This window comes from Polypterus senegalus, chromosome 1 (assembly GCF_016835505.1).
Source record: "Polypterus senegalus isolate Bchr_013 chromosome 1, ASM1683550v1, whole genome shotgun sequence".
Lineage (NCBI taxonomy): Eukaryota > Metazoa > Chordata > Cladistia > Polypteriformes > Polypteridae > Polypterus > Polypterus senegalus.
The window spans coordinates 201,382,524-201,403,385 of NC_053154.1; the positions used below are offsets into that span (position 1 = coordinate 201,382,524).

The following is a 20,862-nucleotide window of genomic DNA, read 5'->3' on the forward strand; positions in this document are numbered from 1 at the left end:
CTACTCTTGATGAATGATTGTTATTTTGAATATGACCCAGGTCAAGGCGATTTACAAAAATATATAATGAAAGAGACAGACTGTACTGTTTGGGGGCGCAGCGCCTAGTATGACTGCCTTATAGACTGCCCAGCGACCCCAGTTTTATTGCCATCTGAGAACCCCCTACAGGTTTAATCTCACAGCTAAAACGTGATCTCCACGTTAATTTTATTCTAACATTGTTAATGGGCCCCTTACGGACAGGTAACCTAACAGGACCCAGAATTGTACTGTTAGTGCCGTTGCAGGGTATACTAGGGTAGCGGTTTCTAAAAATGTTCAGTTTGTGCCTGTACGCTTTTGCACAGTTGCTTGACAACTGTATACGATGTAAACCATTTTCGGCTAAGAACTGAACTGTGATTCCGAAATGGTCTGTTTCATTTTGTTCAGAAGCTGCCTGGCACAGAAATAGAAGAGCGGATTGTGTAATAAATGCATGTATTTAATATTTCAATGAAACAAACGAGCAAGATTATTTGGGTTTAATGAAGTACAGAGCCCTTTTCAGTTTCTTTTAATGGAAATTGGGCTTCTCCAAGCCCCCTCCTCTTTATCAATTTATCTTTTTTTTCTCTTCTTGTCTGAACTGGCAATCCCAGCAGGTGATTGATTAAATCAACCACTGCGCCCAGCTGCGGGATACATCATTGAACAGGCAAGTATAATCACGGGAATGTTCGGAACACCTCTGTGATGCCAGCGATTCCCTCCATCAGTGTACTGAAAATAAACTTAAAAGAGGAACCCAGGGAGTCCCGGGACGATCATCTGATTGAGAACACCAAATGGGATTCGCACATCGGGATTGCACAGAAATCAAATCGCACAGCCTTCTGTGGGCGGTCGAGCTGCTTTGTAGAAGGACCTCCTTGTCTCCCCCTCCTACCCCCCGAAGAGGGAGGGAGGGAGGAAGGAGGGGGGATACTGTATAAAGCAGAGCAATAATTATTACTTGCTGATTCCTAAACCGTTCGCCCTAAACGTGTGCACGTTGAACAGCGGCTGGGAGCTGCCCTGAGTCGGGCCCTGGAGAGACCTGTTGTCGGGGCTGACGCGCAGCTCTCTACCTGCGAGCCTCGCCGGACTTGTCAGCACCAAGCTAAGCTGGCACGAGGCCCGCGATATCAATGCTGCTGCTGCGGCTGTTGCTGCCATGGCGACAATACGATTATTTTTTTGCACACCTCAGCGGCGTGAGCATTGAATCTGGGAATCCATATTGCAAGTATTACTATAAGAGTAAGAAGCAGTGCTGGAGAGATGTTCTGTATATAGATTTGTTTTGCGATTTTCTTTAATCGCATATTTTCCCTTTCAGTGGCACTGACACTGCTTCTGTTGGATTTGCAGCCCATGGCCAAAGTCGACAGCGTGAGAGGTTATTTCATCATTCACAGCCGGTCTTTGCTGCTGTTTCGTGATATCGTGTCTTGTCTTATATCACACTTTTAATTTTCGTGCGTCTAATTAGACGTTTAATTATGCAATCAGAGTGAGCAGATGGTGTGTCGACTGTTTGATTTTTGTTTATTTGTTTTTTTCTTTATTTGAATTCTGGGTGGATATGCAGTAATATGCACAGAGCTAACATGAAGAGAAGCAAAGAAGAAGCGGCCGAGGAGGAGGATGCGCCGCGCACAGCAAGGACATTTGAAGGAAAAACCAGGAAATCCTGAGCGAACAAGCACGCCGACACACGGGTCACCTTTTCTAATGAAGAAGTGAATTATTGAGAAAATGAAATGCCTAGTCAAACAAATCTCTTTTTTTACACGTTAAAACAATTTATTCAAGGATAGAATATAGATTCATTTGTACCCCAACAAGAGTCATCTGGGCGGCAGAGAAAAATCGAGGACCTCTGTTCAGTTACTGCTCTTAAGCTAAAATCAAAGGGACGCTGAGATTGACAGCTGCGTGTCACTTCCCGCTATGGATGGAGGCGATACAGGAAAAGAGAGCACTAGTATCAGAAGGGGCTCGGCAGTCGTTGCTGCCCACCCGGATGGGGGATCGGGCGGTAGCAGAAAAGGCAGAGGCAGCCTGTCATCACTGGTCTACCGGCGAGCAGCCGCACCGGACTGGGAAATGGATGAGGCGGACTTGATAGCGGACGGGGATGCAGGGGGCCAGTCTCCTGCCGGTGACACGATCAGTGGACGGGGCAGCCGGAGCAGTAGCCTCGCCGGAGCCAGAAAAGATGTCACCCAGAAGCGGCAGTCGGTAATGGGATTAAATCCCAAAGAGCCTGCCTCCCGTTCCAGCACCACGCCAACCTCCTCCCCCGCTTCGGGCCCTGCCCAGTCACACAATCCGCAGAGGTCTGTGGGCTTTGCAAGAGCGGCACTTGCCTCCACGTCTTCCAGCGGCGGTGGCGGTGCGGGAGCGGGTTCGGGTGCGGGTGCTGCCACCCCGGACCAGATCCTGCCGGCGGCTGAGGCCGAGGACTATAGCTATTCCAACCAATCGACTTTCATGCAAAGGCAATTCGGGGCCATGCTGCAGCCGGGGGTCAACAAGTTTTCCCTTCGCATGTTTGGTAGCCACAAGGCGGTGGAGATCGAACAGGAGAGAGTCAAGTCCGCCGGTTTCTGGATCATACATCCCTACAGCGACTTTAGGTGAGTACAGCCAGGTACCCGGGGGTTGCGTGGACGCTCGAATTAAAAAAAGCAACAAGGAAACGCTGAGCATCTCCTCGGAAAATCACACGCGACTTCCACTCCGTTCTTCAGCGCCAATTGCTATTCTTACCTGACTGTCCTGTCACCTGGGACTACAGGTGATATACACAAGACAGGAAGCGGGGCTGTACTGTATTCCTATGCCTGCCGCAGGTATCAGAGGGACTTATTATACGAAGTTATATTTATAGCGCCATGTCTCCTTTGCTCAGATTCAACTGTCGTATCCCCAAGACGCAGATGTTCCGTAGTTCCCTTATCCGCCCCCCATTTGATGCTTACTTTTTATATTTGTTACAATATATGCTCTTTGTTTCACAAAAAAATAGTACATGAAAATGCACAGAGTTTCTGAAGTTACTTTCAAATACTGAGTAAACTTTTTCAGTCTGTGTTTTGAGAGTTAACGGGTTAACTTTTCGATTACTTGGAATATTAAGGGACTTAATGCACATGATGGAAATTGATGGGTATGCGTGATGTATTTGGGGAAACTGATGTAAAAGATTCAGAATCAACACATTTCAGCATTTGCTCTGGACATTTTTCAAACTAAATAATTTACGTCGCGTGTAACAAAAAAGTCATGGCTATTGTGACGATTTATTGACGAATTGCTTCTAAGCATGTACTTCTACGAGCAGTTCAACAGACCTGTAAATAAGGCGAAGCAACCTTACAGTTCCAGTGTCTGGGTTCGACATGCGTCTAGTGCACTGTTTTTGAAGTGTGTGCGTAGGTTTTTCTTCCACGTCCCAAACAATCGCGTGTTAGATGTATAGGTGTCCTGAAACTGGATGATTATGTGGGCACAAGTATGAATGTGTGAAAACTGGGGCCCCGTCATGCGTTGATTCCAAGGACAAGCTGCTGCCTGGATAAGTTCCGACCACCTGTGGCCATGATCAGCACTCAGTTTTAATGATAATGGATGGATGGATCCATGGATGCCCAAAGCAAACCAGCGCTGGCCAAAGTCCAAACAACATGTATACATCTGAGTTTTGTTTGTTCGTTTGGCACAATGGACAAGACATCTCACCATATTTCTTAACCGAGTTTTGTCATTTTTGTAAATTAACAGAGTAATACGGAGGAGAACCATTGATAGATTAGGAAAATATTTTCTTAGTAAATATGGTTAAAGTTATCTACTAGTAAATTTAAATTAAAACCATATACACCTATTACGATCCGTAAGGTTTACTTGCGTCGTGTCTTTCACAGTTTAGTGAACTTTTGGCCTGAACGCATCTTGCTTAAAAAACCACGTCTTACATATGTTAGACAAAAATGAAGTACTCCTTTACTGCAAGTTTGCGGCACAAGTTTCCAGGCTTGTGCATCGTAGATTTGTGTATTTTCAGTCTTGACCGGGAGACGATAGTGGTGGATCACTCTGAAGTTTGCACACACACCGACTTGTATATAACGTGCAGTATTCATGAAGAAACGCTAGGGCTGTCTAGTATTTCAACCAGGCTAATCATGTCCGAATGTCAACCTGCAGTTTTGTCTTACTTGCAAAAGGCACCTGTCGATCACAAACTCCTCAGTAAAAAAATATTTTGTTTGGAAAACACAGCTGACCATTTTAAACATTCAATTTTTATATTCATGTTTTAATGAGATATTTATTATGTAGGCTTATTTTTATGGTTTACGTTTCCACATTACTCCGTTTTTGTTTAATCTGTGAACAGCACATGCAAAAAAGCAGCTCATTTTAAATGTTTCATGATTCATTGGGATAATACAGGCGAGTTCAACAATAAATGACCGTCTATATTGTAACGACGGGGAATTTATTAACGTGCTGCATTTTACCAGAATAAGCACGTTCATCATTTATAATCATTACTAATATCGAGAGTAAGCCCATAAAATGGCAAACTACACATGTTTAGCAATTAGTGCCAATGAAGACATTGTTTATCGCCAGCGATTCAGTTATCACTTCCAACTTCTGTCTCAAGATTACAACAAAGGCTGTAAAGAATCTGTAATTAACTGTTTTCAAATAAAACCAACTTTACTACACTCTTGAATCCTCCTGTCAGTTACGTAAAAGATTCACATCTGTGATATTATTTACTTAATCTTCAGCGTTTGGGTTTCTGATTTGCTTAATATGCTAATTTTTGGTAGTTTACATGAATTCCTGAAAGAGATGATTATATAAGCGTTAATATTTAGCAATTACAAATGTTTTCTGAGTGCGGAAACATTTAGAATGCTACTTGATGTAAGGTTAGGCATTTATATATTAAGCACATATTATGTAATTAAATATTCATAAACAGTGCAGGAATACATTACAATTATTACAAATCGAGACAGCTGGCACTGGAAACAATTTCTTAAATACCACATGGAACATTCATGCCTCATGCTTGAATTTCATGTTTAGTACTGCAAATGGTAAAATTTTGTTCAACAGTATATTTTTCTTTTTAAGATTACACAAAGGGACATTTTCTAAAATACAATAAAATAATATACTCCAGTAGTCTTAAGTATTCAAAACTTGTTAGTGTAGTCGTAATACTCATAATAAAGTCAGAATTAAATATATATATATATATTATTTGATTATTTGCTTTAGTTAATTCATTTTAAATTCAAAATACATGTGAAGGTTTTGTAAATTGTTGGTTGTTTTGATTCATTTCTAGTCATAATTCAGTCAGTTATTACTTAAAGAACAAACATTTCTGAGATGGGGAAATGAAGTTCAGTCCATGTAATACAGTACCATAACTGAATCTTTAAGACTTTAATGCTAGTCCTGTCTTGAATCTCTGTGCTCTTTCACCATTGATTCATTTTCTACTGCAGTCCCAAGCCACGTTGATGGCAATGTTAAAAGTTTCATTTGTTTTCTAAATTTGCTTAATTAATTGAAAGATTGTGGACTGACAGAACTTATATTTATAGCATTAGCTGCAAAAATATAAACGTCCTGGACAGGAATGCCAGGACCACTCTCACACCCTGTGTATTCAGAGTTGCCAATTAGCCCAACAGTCACAATTCTAATACACAAGAGAAAATGGCAGTACTTGAACTAAACCATAAACATAAGACGAATGCTGAAATTGCATACAGTCAGGCCAGGAATAAAAGCCAGTTCTGTGAGGCCATTGTAATAACCAGTGGCTACATTTTTGAGCACCCTGGCATTGAATGATGGTCCATCTAAACTGAGTTCCTGCTTTATACCTGATGCTTTCATTACAGCATCCAGTTTACCTAAAACAAGTACAAAATAAAAAAAATGGATGGATGAACCATTTAGAGTTTCAGCGCTGTCGAGTTTATATTTTTGCATAGGTGAGAAATTTCCTAGAGGTTCACATACTTCATAGAGTTGTGATATAGTGTACATCACATTGATTTAAAACTTCCACTATGCTGTAACTGAAATATATAAAATGCCCTATTTGTTATTAAACCCAAGCCTGGTTATGAACCAAACATAATATAACCATCAAAATAGAGAAGATCTTTTGTAAACTAGGAAATACACATCACTGTAAATTGTGGGGACAGTGCTAGTATTGTATTTAACAGACTTACAATGTTTAAAATGCCAGCAATAGCCAAGACTGGATACAACAAGCAGTTTTTCTCTTTATTTCATCCTCCCACAGTCAATGCCAAGTGTAGCCTTGAGTGATGGCAATCTGCAAGTACTTACATAAGTCTTTAAGATATATGGAAATGTTACGTCCCATTTGGCCTTCTGTTTAGGATCTCTAGAAGAGATAAAAGAGAAGAGTCTGTATCCATCTGCTGTAGTATACGCATTAAGAGCATTCTGCTAGGATGTCAACCTGTCACTCTTCCCACATTTCATGTAGTGCTTTTTATTATATTAATCTTTTTTACAAGTTTTGCAACCTTCCTATAGACAAGTACTGTATATAACAAAATAATATATTTTAAATATAACATAATATTGGTGGCATATTGACACAGTAGTTTTACTTGTTAGTTCATAGCTCCACTGGGTTCAGATCTCAGACCAAGTACTATCTACATGTAACAAAGCAACAAAAAAGCAGGTCACTGAATGCAAGTGTGCAATCTAATATATATTTAACAAAAGTGTATGTAATATAATAATAAAAAGACATACCTGTACATGCACATTCATAACAAAAGAAAGTTAGAAAAAGAAAATGCATTTATTATTTACAACATTTTCAAAACAAAGAATGTACCATAAAATATTTATAATAAAAATATCAGCATTGTACAGGAAATGAAAAAATGCACATACACATATAAACCAGTCATACGAGTTAACATCAGGTGTTTCAAAACTCACAAACATAATCACAGAGAGGATGTGGCTAACAATTTAAACCAAAAACAAAACAGACATAGAAGAATAAAAACAACCAGGATGATGAAGATCATTGTTAAGTATACCTAGAAACCCAAATTATGGAAGAAAAAGCAATAGAGGTCTAAATCCATGGAGGTAGCCAGTCCAGGTTTCACTATCCTCAAGAATCAACTTCACATTTTTACTAAGTTCATTTGGAATTTCCTTTGAAGCTGGCAGGGATTTTCTGTTTTTCTCTATGCTTTCACCACCTGGACAGTGATGTTTAGTTCACAGAGATCATTTTCATTTTATAGTATGTAGTATGCTTTTTAAATGAATGGTTGTTACTGTGTCATTCAATAGGTCCCTTGCCAGACTGACTCAGAATAGTTCACTGCCAGACTGGGCAAACCAAACTCCCCCATTTGCTCTCCGATTAATTTGTTATTTTCATTGTTATTGAACAAGTTTCTGGAAAAGGCATACTGCCAGGTATGCAATTACATTCTGATGAAATTCATAATCGGCCTTTTTATAGTTATGCCATGAGAGGAAAGAACAATAAAAATGAATGACATTGTCCCAGCACCTGGGTGTTCTATTATGTCCCACAGATGCCAGCTTAGTATTCTAATAATGTATTATTCCATAGCAGAATATCCTAAGTATATTGTCTCAACACATGCTAAAGCATTTTTGTAATTCAACAAGACCATATCAGGGAGTGTATTCAGGCTCGGGGTCCTACAAGGCTGGTTCTGAACTAACAGTTTTGTTTATAGATGCAGAATCATTTGAGAAGTTCTAGCAAGGAATTTGACCTCCTTAAGTTGTATCATTCACATGAGGTATACTATTCACATGCACTGTGCTCACATCATGGTCTCTAACCGGTCACTTAGTCAGCATTGCCATCATACAATTGGCAGAGAAAGGGGAGTCACTTAACATCTGCTGTTCTAAGTTAGTCAAGATATGGGAAAAATATCTATCATATATCATTAAAGTTAAATTAAAGTTAAAGTTTCAAGAAAATCTGAATGACATCAAAATAGATCTACACAGTCTGACCTGGTGGCAGTCAACATGTTTTCTTTGCTAATAAAGGAGCTGTTAAAAAAGTGAAACTCTTCCTTCAAAACACCCTTCAAGTGCACAAGTCTGCATGGAGTGTATGTTCTGTTCCTCTTTAAGTTTCATTCTGCACTTTCAAAGAGCTTTGATTTTGCTCTGTCTCACTTCCACCAGCAGACAGTACAAAACAGTACCTTTTCAGTAACAAGCCTGTTAGTAATGTAATGATGGCATTGTCGTCATCATTTATGTTAGCAAGTCGGTGCCTAACAAAGTATTTTCTTGTGTGTGTTTCACAGTAGTGCTGGGATGATGAAAGCTCAGGTTTCATTTTCAAGTGAAGCATAAGCCAGAGCAGTAGCATCAGCCTTGGTGACAATATTTTGCAGTATGGTAAAGATGTATAATTTGATAAATCTTATATCATACCTTCTACTGAGTGACACAAAACCTACCTTTTTAGTTAACTTAATAAGAAAGAAAAATAATGCTAATGTCATGACTAACTTCACAAGAATATCAACCTGTAATTAAAACAGCTATGCATAAACAAAATGAGAAAACAAAACCAAAATTCAACAAACAAGGGCTTTGATAAAATGCAAATACTGAATGTGCACTTTAGAGTAGAATGCTTCATGCCATACGCAATATGCGCGTAATGCTTGCTTGACAGCCAAACTATTTATCATGTAGGGCCAATTTTCCCATTGTATTATGGTAACTATTGCTATTGAGTACTTTAACACTGAACTAGATTATATAAAATTTATATTCACTATGTGTATAATAAGCTACTGTATATTTATGTCAGTCTGGCACCTTTTCCACTGCCCACTCCACACTGTTGTATGTCCTCTCTTACTGCTTACTTCATGACTGCCCTCTCTGTAAGTCTTTATATTACATCTATGGGTTCACAAAAATCCCATAGAAATTCAGAAGTCTACTCCAGAGGTTCATTTAAGAATTGGTGCCACAGTAATTCACAACATGAACATATATCATTTAAATATACAACGTTAATGTAAAGAAGGTGTTCTTGGCCATCCTTCTTATGAACTGGGTGGGATAGTCAGTTTCCACTTGAATAAACACACTTGTTTTTTCCTGTTTTTCTATCACTGGATTATACATGTGGCCATTATAGTACATTTATCTGTTATGCAGTTCACTTGTTAAGCAGCACATAAAGGGCATGTTTCTAAACTGAACAAGTTTGTTTATAAAAGGAATAATCAATGATACCGTTTACCTATGATGAAAATCCGGGATTTTGTTAGGTGATTAAATTTCATAAATTCTGAACCTATTTGTTTTGTTGTTCTTTTTTCTTTTATCACACCAGCTTTGACAAAATACCCTGAAATAAGCAGGATAATAGATACACATTAACAAGTAATTTTAATGAAATTTGTGTTGATTGATGAAAATGTTAATTTGCCAATCTTATATTACTAGGCTAATTTAATATATGTGTGTGAATATACCAGCAAAGCTTTTGCATTGCATTCCAAGTTGGTTCCTGTTATATTGCAGTCTACCTGTCTATTATCATGAAATATAAAGAGTAGATTTGGAAAATGAATGAATGGATCTCTGTGATGTCAATCATTTTGTTTAAAGGAAACCTTGGTAAGCATTGGTTGTACTGGCTATTTTGTAAAAAGTGAAAATGCTTTGAATAACGTCTTGTCCACTTTTGTGCGTACATAAAATATAATGCTTCCATGTTCTGTCTCATGTCATAACAAATATCAGAGTAATACTGTGCTGCAGGACAATTATTGCTCGGAAAAATATCTAGTTACAGATGCAGAATTTTAATATTTCAGACAATGCTATTTAAGTCAGGTTACTGTCCATGTTAGAAAATACTATTCAGATATTTGAAAATAAATTATATACAGTATTAAGAAGTCCTAACAAATGATGCTCATTTTATAGATCGTTCACATTTATGACTGTTATCTAAAAGTTTACTGTATTTTTCTGTGTTAACAAAATGACACATTCTTTAAAGAATCATAAAGCTTGAAATGCTTTGTTTTACTAACAGTTGCAGTTTCTTCCCATAATTCATTTTTAAACTAGAAAAAAAAATATAGACCTGTTTTTAACACATATTCTGCTTTAGCATATTTCATTTGGGAGTGTGTGATTGTAATACCAATAAAAGGACCAAGTTGCTAGGTTTGGGTGCAAATCACTGATGCTTTGAATTATATTTTTTGCCAGCTTGATATTTTTCAAATGAGGTTAGACTGACATCGGTGCCTCCTGTTTTCCCAATGAGGAACATGTTGCGACAGAACTTAAGCAGCCAGTGGATTGGGACAAGTCAAAACAGATAATCAGTTGCTCAGGATCAGCCACAAAATACAAGTGTCATTTATTCATGAGGAGGGAGGGCACTGCACTCTCGTGTACTTTCCAAGGAATAAAACACTGTCTCATTAAATGACACTGCTCACCATGACACAGGATCTAAAGGGAATTTATGTTTACCATCCTGCGGTTGGGCAGTGGAAAGAGTAGTGTTGCTGTGATGATGTGGCAGCCTGACCAGTTAAAGATAACCCCTTAACTATGAAGTTTACTCTTAAAAGATTTACAGTACTTGGGTTGTTTTTAGCTTCTAGCTCCTTCAACCCATGTCTCTTTCTAGTTCATCTGTGAAGAGAATCTGTTTTGTCTTTGTGCTTAGTCTTGAGCTTGATTGCTACCTGAATTCTGCATGGGGCCGGCATGCTTTCCCCATGATCATGTGGTTCTGCACCTATAATCTAAAGTCATGCTGTTAGATTGACTGGCAACTCTTAACTGCTGTGTCAGTGCAGGCCTCTTTAGAGTTGCCTCACTACTAGTGGCTGTTAGAATAGGTTTCAGTTTAACATTTTTTCCTGGTGTGGTCATTCCATTTAATACATTCAGTTCAGGTTCCAATCTACACACCTGCATACACAACAGTTGAGAAAATGGACTTTCAAAGTTAAGGATCATTCTAATTTCCTTAACCGCTAGCCTTTTGATTGCTTTGAGGTGGCAAACACCCTGAGCTATTGATTGCATGACATTTGCATTTTTTAATTTAATACTTCTTGAGGCTTCTGAGGCAGGAATTAATAATCCACCAATATGTGGCAGAGCACATCCTTAATGATCAAGGCAAAGTCAGGCATAATTTCATAATTCCGTTGTGGTTTGTCATTTTCTCATTCGGCTTGCCACAGGGAAAGAAGTGAGGTAGCCTGGGCTTATGGGAAGCTGTGGTGTTTCGCTTATGTTTTTGTATGTATTAGCCACATACAGTGGGATGCAAAAGTTTGGGCAACCTTGTTAACAGTCATTATTTTCCTGTATAAATCGTTGGTTGTTACGATAAAAAATGTCAGTTAAATATATCATATAGGAGATACACACAGTCATATTTGACAAGTGAAATGAAGTTTATTGGATTTACAGAAAGTGTGCAATAATTGTTCAAACAAAATCAGGCAGGTGCATAAATTTGGGCACCACAAAAAAGAAATGAAATCAATATTTAGTAGATCCGCCTTTTGCAGAAATTACAGCCTCTAAACGCTTCCTGTAGGTTCCAATGAGAGTCTGGATTGTGGTTGAAGGTATTTTGTACCATTCCTCTTTACAAAACATCTCTAGTTCATTCTGGTTTGATGGCTTCCGAGCATGGACAGCTCTCTTTAACTCACACCACAGATTTTCAATTATATTCAGGTCTGGGGACTGAGATGGCCATTCCAGAACGTTGTACTTGTTCCTCTGCATGAATGCCTTAGTGGATTTTGAGCAGTGGTTCGGGTTGTTGTCTTGTTGAAAGATCCAGCCCCGGCGCAGCTTCAGCTTTGTCACTGATTCCTGGACATTGGTCTCCAGAATCTGCTGATACTGAGTGGAATCCATGCGTCCCTCAACTTTGACAAGATTCCCAGTCCCTGCACTGGCCACACAGCCCCACAGCATGATGGAAGCACCACCATATTTTACTGTAGGTAGCAGGTGTTTTTCTTGGAATGCTGTGTTCTTTTTCCTCCATGCATAAGCCCCTTGTTATGCCCAAATAACTCAATTTTAGTTTCATCAGTCCACAGCACCTTATTCCAAAATGAAGCTGGCTTGTCCAAATGTGCTTGAGCATACCTCAAGCGGCTCTGTTTGTGCTGTGGGCGGAGAAAAGGCTTCCTCTGCATCACTCTCGCATACAGCATCTCCTTGTGTAAAGTGCGCCGAATGGTTGAACGATGCACAGTGACTCCATCTGCTGCAAGATGATGTTGTAGGTCTTTGGTGCTGGTCTGTGGGTTGACTCTGACTGTTCTCACCATTCTTCACTTCTGTCTATCCGAAATCTTTCTTGGTCTGCCACTTCGAGCCTTAACTTGAACTGAGCCTGTGGTCTTCCATTTCCTCAATATGTTCCTAACTGTGGAAACAGACAGCTTAAATCTCTGGGACAGCTTTCTGTATCCTTCCCCTAAACCATGATGGTGAACAATCTTTGTCTTCAGGTCATTTGAGAGTTGTTTTGTGACCCCCATGTTGCTACTCTTCTGAGAAAATTAAAGGAGGAGGGAAACTTACAATTGACCCCCTTAAATACTCTTTCTCATTATGGGATTCACCTGTGTATGTAGGTCAGGGGTCACTGAGCTTACCAAGCCAATTTGAGTTCCAATAATTAGTTCTAAAAGTTTTGGAATCAATAAAATGACAACGGTGCCCAAATGTATGCACCTGCCTGATTTTGTTTGAACAATTATTGCACACTTTCTGTAAATCCAATAAACTTCATTTCACTTCTCAAATATCACTGTGTGTGTCTCCTATATGATATATTTAACTGACATTTTTTATCGTAACAACCAACGATTTATACAGGAAAATAATGACTATTAACAAGGTTGCCCAAACTTTTGCATCCCACTGTATTTTTATTTTGTAATTGTGCCTAACGGTGTTTCTTTAGAGACAAGGGCAAGACTGTAGAGGGGCAAGCCTTAGTTCAGGTATCACAATAATATAAGGTAATAATATAATTGTCAACAAATAAAATAAACAGTTAATTTCAAGAAGTTTTCCATTATAGAAATGACTACATTTGAGAGTACAGTAATTTATTTTTAACACAAACAATAGAGTAGGATACAACAGTTCCATTGCTGATCCCAGGTAACATAGCAGGAAGGGTGGTGTGATGCAGTTCATTTTGTTCTATTTTGTCTTACTTAGGAAGAACAGTTAATTCATTTGTATGGCACAGCATTGCACCATGAAATGATAGTGGTTTTGCAGAGGCTCAACCCAGTACTATTTCAGGTTGAAATGGAGATTTGTAGAAAGTCTATTTTTTCCATTTATCAATAACAATTTCCTCAATGGCCTCCACCTTCCTCCTATTACTCAATGACTTGCTGTCTTGTCAGCTGGTGTTTATAAATTGCCGGTGTTTGAGTTTGTGTATCTGGGACTGGTTCCTGCTTCATTCTGCTGTTGGTGTAAACACGAGTTCTCCTTTACTCTTAACTGTGTCAAGCAATAAGAAAATCAATTGAAATTTCTTTCACAAAAAATTCATATGAGAAAAAACACTAAATCTCAGAATAACATCTGGAAGACCTTACTGCAACTGCCACACAGTTTCCCAAACCCAGTATTTCTTGAGAGATAATAAGATTCAGTCTAGTGTCATGTAATCCTAGAAGCCTTCAGTAACAACTTAATTTAAATAACACATCTATAGAAACACCCGACTGTTTGTCTATATGCACTTGTCTCTGCTGAGAGTCATTTGAATACATTATAACAAATGAAAGCTATGTTTTGGAATCAGAAACTGCAGAGCGCTCATATTTCACTCAAATATACCAAGTAGCACATGATACCAGTTAAAAAGTCATTTTCAATAAACTGATTGTGCTTCTCATAAAATTTATTTCTTTAATTTTTAAGATAAACTGACCCTAAAAGCTTCCAACACAGTGAAATCTAATAGCTGACCAATCTGTTTCTTTTGTCTGATGTATCTGTTGTTTGCAAGTTGAAACTGAAGTAGATACCAACTGTCATCAAGCAATGATCACTTATTAACAACATTTTTAAGGAGTATGAATTTAATCACATTTTAACAGTGAATGTAATATTATTTAAGTGGATTGTAATGGGTTTCATGGTTAGCAATTGGTTGCCAAGGACAGAAGAAACACTGACATGATATAGGTTGGGACTGGAATGCTCCATGGAAGGAAACACATTGAGGGCATCAAGGTGAATGAGGACGGACAGAGAACTGTAAGGAACCCAGCTGATTCTCTAAATTCTAAAAGTTGTCAGTAAAGGCAAATTCTGCTCGTTATTCTATCATGGGTGCCTGCACATTTAAAAAGGCGTGTGAGCTCAGGGATGAAGCATTTCCAGGTGTTGCCAGTGGGCACAGTAAACTAAAGGCTTTAGAATTTTGCAGCAATGTCCAAAACTGAACAAAGGATTCCAGGAATTGTCTCAAAGTGCTATACTCAAGTAAAGGTTTCAAGGCTGCTCTCAGCAGCATCCTAATTTGGTCTAGAACTGGGTATTGCATATGGGCTAAGGCAATAAGTTAAGACTAGTAAGAGTGCTAAGGAGGGAGATTTGCAAAAGGGTCGGTAGAAATGTAGTGTGGTTAATTAGATGGAGTTTTATGGTCAGTAAGTGAGTAAGCCATCTCAACAGTCATTCATGTAGTTGAAGTGGCCTAGTACAGCAGCCAAAATATATTCTGTCTTTTTTCACTACCCTATTTTTATCTCTTGCCTGTTTATTTTGGTTAACAAAGCTGTTTTTTAACACTCTGCAGTCTTTTAACTGCATGTTACAGCTATTGTGGCAAAGAGTGAAATGTGCCCCTGCCACAGAACCTGGTATTTCAATGCATGTCTATCAGAATATGATTTTACTGCAAAATGAGTGATTCCTATCTCCCTTGTCTTGATGAGCTGCTACAAGAAGTTGGTCACTGCACATATCAAATTCAGCATCTAAAACATATCAGACTTGCATTGGAGTGGTGGCTCTGAGGCTAAGGATCTGCACTGTTATCCCGAAGGTTGCCGGTTCGAATCCCCGTCACTACCAAAAGAGATCCTACTCTGCTGGACACTTGAGCAAGGCAAGGCAAGGCCCTTAACCTTCAGTTGCTGTAGGGGTGCTGTACAATGACTGATCCTGTGCTCTGACCCCAAGGGGTGTGCAAAAACTAACAGATTCCTAATATGAGAAATTGTATAAGGTGAAATAAAGAACAAAAATATATATATATAAAGAACCATCTAAGCAATGATAACTTTGTGAAAGTTGTGCAGTTTGTTAAAATTTGGTACAACGTCCTGATTTATACACCACCTGTAGGGACGTATGTGAAATGTAAATAGTGATCAGAAGATGAGATGTGGTCAAACTCTAAACAGAAATCAGAAACATAGGCTGTTTATTCAGGGTGGAAATCCATTTAAACATAAGACTAACAAAACAAATCTCACACCAATGAGTTTAATATTTTTTCTCCACAATCTCAGATGACCAAGAAGTACATAGTGCTTACTTTTATACTATCATACTACTTATGTCACATGTTGCACTCCATGGTATCTCCACCCAGCAATGTCTTGGGTATAATATACACATCATTAGAAAACAGTAAAGGCATTGTGTAAGAACTTACTATAAAACCAAAGAATAAATTATGTATTTAGGTTCTCCTTAGTGAAGAAAAAATATATGAGAACCAAATTTAACATCAGAGATGCAAGAATACTGCAAAAAAAGTAAAGAAATTGAACTAAATTACAACACGGTGTGACTTTGATCCAGAATATTCCGACTGGCAGGACTCACACTGTCAGAATTATATAATACAAAATCTAACACCCTCAACACAGAAGCACCCCAAGGCCATGTACTTAGCATAATGCAGTTATCCCTGTCAACAACTTTGCTGATGGTATAACAGTTGTGGAACTGATCACCAGAAATGACAAGACACCCTACAAGGAGTAGGTTAAACTTCTTACTGTATGGTGTGGAACTGACTATCTGTTTTTGAAATAATCTAATTGTTGGTAATAGGAGGCTTGGTGGTAGCAAGCTCCTACTGTTATTTACAGGCCTGCTGTGTAAACAGTAAGTTCTTAGGAGCCACATAAGGATACCCTTCTAGTCTTTCAGTACAACAATCTACAAAGACTGTATCAATGACAAGTTCACCCCTGGATCCTGGCATTTACTATTACTAAACCACAGTGCACTGCATACTGACAAACTGCAGTACAGTCCTATATGACAAATGCATACAGGTAGACCACAAGGCGGTACAGTGGGTGTTTCAAATGGCTTACGTTATCACATGATTCCTCCCATGTAGGATATCTATGACAAGACATGCTGGAAGAAACAATTCTTTGTTCCTTGGCATATAGCAAGTAATATAACAGAATTCAACAGTGTACCACCAGACTTTCAGTTCATATCTCTGAGCCTTCAAGCCCTATCTTACACTGGCGGTACATTACACAACATTTAGTCAGGGGGAGGGGATGTCAAACTTAACAACTTCATTTGCTGGATCTTGTCAACTTTAGGATATCAGATCAACTGACTAAGAATCACAGGAAATGTTTACTTACAAGACTCCATAATGATTTTCCAGTACAGTTTCAAATTTCCAATGTATCACAAACTCTCTGCATGCTGACAGTAAATTAACATGCTGCCTGACAGCACCAGTGTTGCACAAAGGCCTTCCAGGTATGGTGAGTTCAGCTGCAATCTCAGCCATTATAGTTTTCTTTTTTAATTCTGTTTTGGTACAACAAACACAAGATGAGCCTTTCTTTTGTATATGAGGTCCAAAATATGTATGTCCCTTCTTTCCTTGTGCCTGCTTTGTATGTATTGTATTTCTGGGTGAGTAGTCAGTGTTTGTTAGTTCACACACATACACACACTAGACTACCACTACAATTTAAGACAAAAAAGCCTGTTTGATTTTGCTGGGGTGAGTTGCATACAAGACTGGTCTGAGTTACTGGGACTATCAAACCACACAACTGGTGGTCATTGGAGAATGCTGTTACTGCCCCCCAAACCCAATAAGATGATGCAAATGATGTCTGAAAATCAATGGAAAATTTCTGCAGTATGATGGATGCTTTACATGCAGGCATCTGATCTGTGATCAAGACTCCAGTGGGAACAATTTGCAGCACAATTCTACAACTCAGTGGCTTTTATTGTCAGATTTTTACTGTTTAGTACATATTGTACACTTATACTGTTATCTATCCACCATTTAATTTTCTGACCTGCTTGTAGAGTTTTAATTTGAAACTACTGCATACTTGTTGGTGCTTATTTATATTTCATTTTACCATGTACTTTATTATTGTCAATGCATATTTTATGTTTGTGTATACTAGCAGCAAACATTGTCATATACAGTAAGGGATTATGACAGCAAACAGAATTAAACTGCATATTAACCACTAATCTTTAGTCTGATGAAAAAAATTCAGCAACATGAGAGTAATGGTGTCCCAAGACAAATAAACAGGCTTTGTGCTGGACTCTAACTGTGTGCTCCCTAGCAACCACCTTAACCTCCAAGCAAGAACAGAAAAGTGCAACATTGTATAAAATCAGAGTATACAGCTGTACAAAAATTTGAAATAAAGAAAAATGTCTCAGAATATATGCCTGAAGTGACAAGGTCCATAGTGATGTGTTGGATTCATACATGTGTTCTATAATTGGACATAGTTGTTTCTAAATTGTCAAAAACTGACAAATTAAAATTTGCTACAAACTCCAACAAGAAATGCACACCACCAATACATATGAATATATTACAGCCTTTGCTTGGGATCATCCATTAATCAATTTCCTTAACTATTTAATCCAATTCAGGATGCCAGGCTTACAAGGCAGTAATTGGCCATAGAAGGGCACCTCAGGTCAGTGGTGTTACAATTACATTGGAGCTACCCTGTATTTTGGATCATCATAAAACAATGTTACATTGTTTCTTTAAAAATTATAGTTCCGATGAACCCACTAGTTTCTGCAGTACTCATCTCTGCTCTATGGCCACTTTAATGTACAACCCCAATTCCAAAAAACTTGGGTCACTGTGTAAAATGTAAATAAAAACAGAATGCAATGATTTGCAAATCACATAAACCCAAATTTTATTCACAATTGAACACTGAAAACATATAAAATGTTGAAAGTGATATATGTTACTATTTCATGAAAATATTAGCTCAATTTGAATTTGATGGCAGCAACTGTCTCAAAAAAGTTGGGACAGGGGTAACAAAAGGCTGGAAGAGTAAGTGGTACTAAAAAGAAACAGCTGGAGGAATGTTTTGCAACTAATTAAGTTAGTTGGCAAAAGGTCAGGAACATGACTGGGTATAAAAAGAACATCTTAGAGCGGAAGAGTTTCTCTGAAAGTAAAGATGGGCAGAGGTTTGCCAATCTGCAAAAACTGCCTCTAGAAATAGAATACTGTTGCTCAACATAAAATTGGGAAGACTTTGAATATCTCCTCATCTGCAGCACATAATATTATCAAAAGATTCTCAATATCTGGAGAAATCTATGTGTGCAAGGGATAAGAAGAAAATCAGTATTGGATACCCATGACCTTTGGGCTCTTAGACAGCACTGCATTAAAATCATTTAGGATTCTGTCATGGAAATCATTGCATGGGCTCAGGAACACTTCCAGAAATCATTGTGAACACAGTTTGCTGTGCCATCCATAAATGCAGGTTAAACCTCTATTGTGCAAAGAAGAAGCCATACGTGAACATGATCCAGAATCGGCTGCCATTTTCTCTGGGCCAAAGCTCATTAAAAATGGACTGAGACAAAGTGGAAAACTGTTCTGAGGTCAGACACATCAAAATTTGAATTTCTTTTTGGAAAACATGGATGGTGCGCCCTCCGGACTGAAAAGGAGAGGGACCATTCGCCTTGCTAACAGTGCTCAGTTCAAAACGGATGCATTAGTGCCTATGGACTTGGCAGTTTGCACAACTGGAAAGGCACCATCAATGCTAAAAGGTACATACAGGTTTTAGAGCAATTTATGCTCCAATCCAGATGATGTCTTTTTCAGGAAAGGCTTTGCATATTCCAGTAAGACGATCCTAAACTGCATACTGTACTTATTACAACAGCATGGCTTCATAGTGGGAAAGTCCGGGTGCTGAACAGATCTTTCACCAATTGAAGACATTTGGCACATCATGAAACGAAAAATACAACAATTCTTTTTTTTTTTATTAATTTTATTACAATCCATACAAAACAATCAAGTTTTTACAAAAAGAAGAATTGAGTTAAGAACAGATCAATCCCCACCCCTGAGAGAGAGAGCAAGCCAAACGGCGTAAAATTTAAGGCTTGTAAACATACCTAAATTAATAAATTCTCTGTGCTTTATAAACATTTTAAAATATTACTGATTAGATCCTGCCATGTTTTGAAAAAAGTCTGTACGGATCCTCTAACTGAGTATTTGATTTTTTCCAATTTCAAATAATATAACACATCAGTTTCCCACTGACTTAAAAGAGGAGAGTTTGGGTTCTTCCAGTTTATCAGAATAAGTCTGCATGCCAACAGTGTAGTGAATGCAATCACAACTTGTTTGTCTTTCTCCACTTTAAGCCCCTCTGGAAGAACCCCAAACACAGCTGTTAATGGGTTAGGAGGAATTGTGAGTTCAAAGCTGTCTGAAAGGTAATTAAAAATTTTGGTCCAGAATAATGTTAATTTGGTGCAGGCCCAGAACATGTGACCCATTGAGGCTGGGACTTGGCTGCAACGTTCGCAGGTTGGATAACGCCTTGGAAACATTTTGGAGAGGCTAGAATTCTATATGAGACATGAATGGGATAACATATAACATACATATGCCATCATCTATATGCTACACCGATCCCTCTCCCACTTGGACAGAGACAGTGGTGCTGTTAGAATTATGTTTCTGGACTTCTCTAGCGCCTTCAACATCATCCAACCTCTGCTCCTTAGGGAAAAGCTGACAGAGATGGGAGTAGATTCATACCTGGTGGCATGGATCATGGACTATCTTACAGACAGACCTCAGTATGTGCATCTCGGGAATGGTAGGTCTGACATTGGGGTCAGCTACACAGGAGCGCCACAGGGGACTGTACTTTCTCCTGTCCTGTTCAGCCTATATACATCGGACTTCCAATACAACTCGGAGTCATGCCACATGCAAAAGTTTGCTGACGACACTGCTATCGTGGGCTGCATCAGGAGTGGGCAGGAGGAGGAGTATAGAAACCTAATCAAGGACTTTGTTAAATGGTGCGACTCAAACCACTTACACCTGAACACCAGCAAAACCAAAGAGCTGGTGGTGGATTTTGGGAGACCCAGGCCCCTCCTGGATCCCGTGATTATCAGAGGGTACAGACCTATAAATACCTGGGAGTGCAGCTGGATGATAAATTGGACTGGACTGCCAATACTGATGCTCTGTGTAAGAAAGGTCAGAGCCGACTATACTTCCTTAGAAGGCTGGCATTCCTTCAACATCTGCAATAAGATGCTGCAGATGTTCTATCAGATGGCTGTGGCGAGTGCCCTCTTCTATGCAGTGGTGTGCTGGGGAGGCAACATAAAGAAGAA

At 38.8% G+C, this 20,862-nt stretch overlaps 1 protein-coding gene across 1 annotated transcript in view; it reads left to right on the plus strand.

The window, feature by feature from the left end:
* The first annotated feature begins 957 nt into the window (after nucleotides 1-957).
* Nucleotides 958-20,862, plus strand: part of hcn3 (hyperpolarization activated cyclic nucleotide-gated potassium channel 3) — an 89,951-nt gene continuing 70,046 nt past the window's right edge. Inside the window, exon 1 of the mRNA XM_039767193.1 lies at nucleotides 958-2,666. Coding sequence (XP_039623127.1) covers nucleotides 1,978-2,666 — 689 coding nt within the window. The 5' untranslated portion in view covers nucleotides 958-1,977. The remainder of the gene's footprint in view (nucleotides 2,667-20,862) is intronic.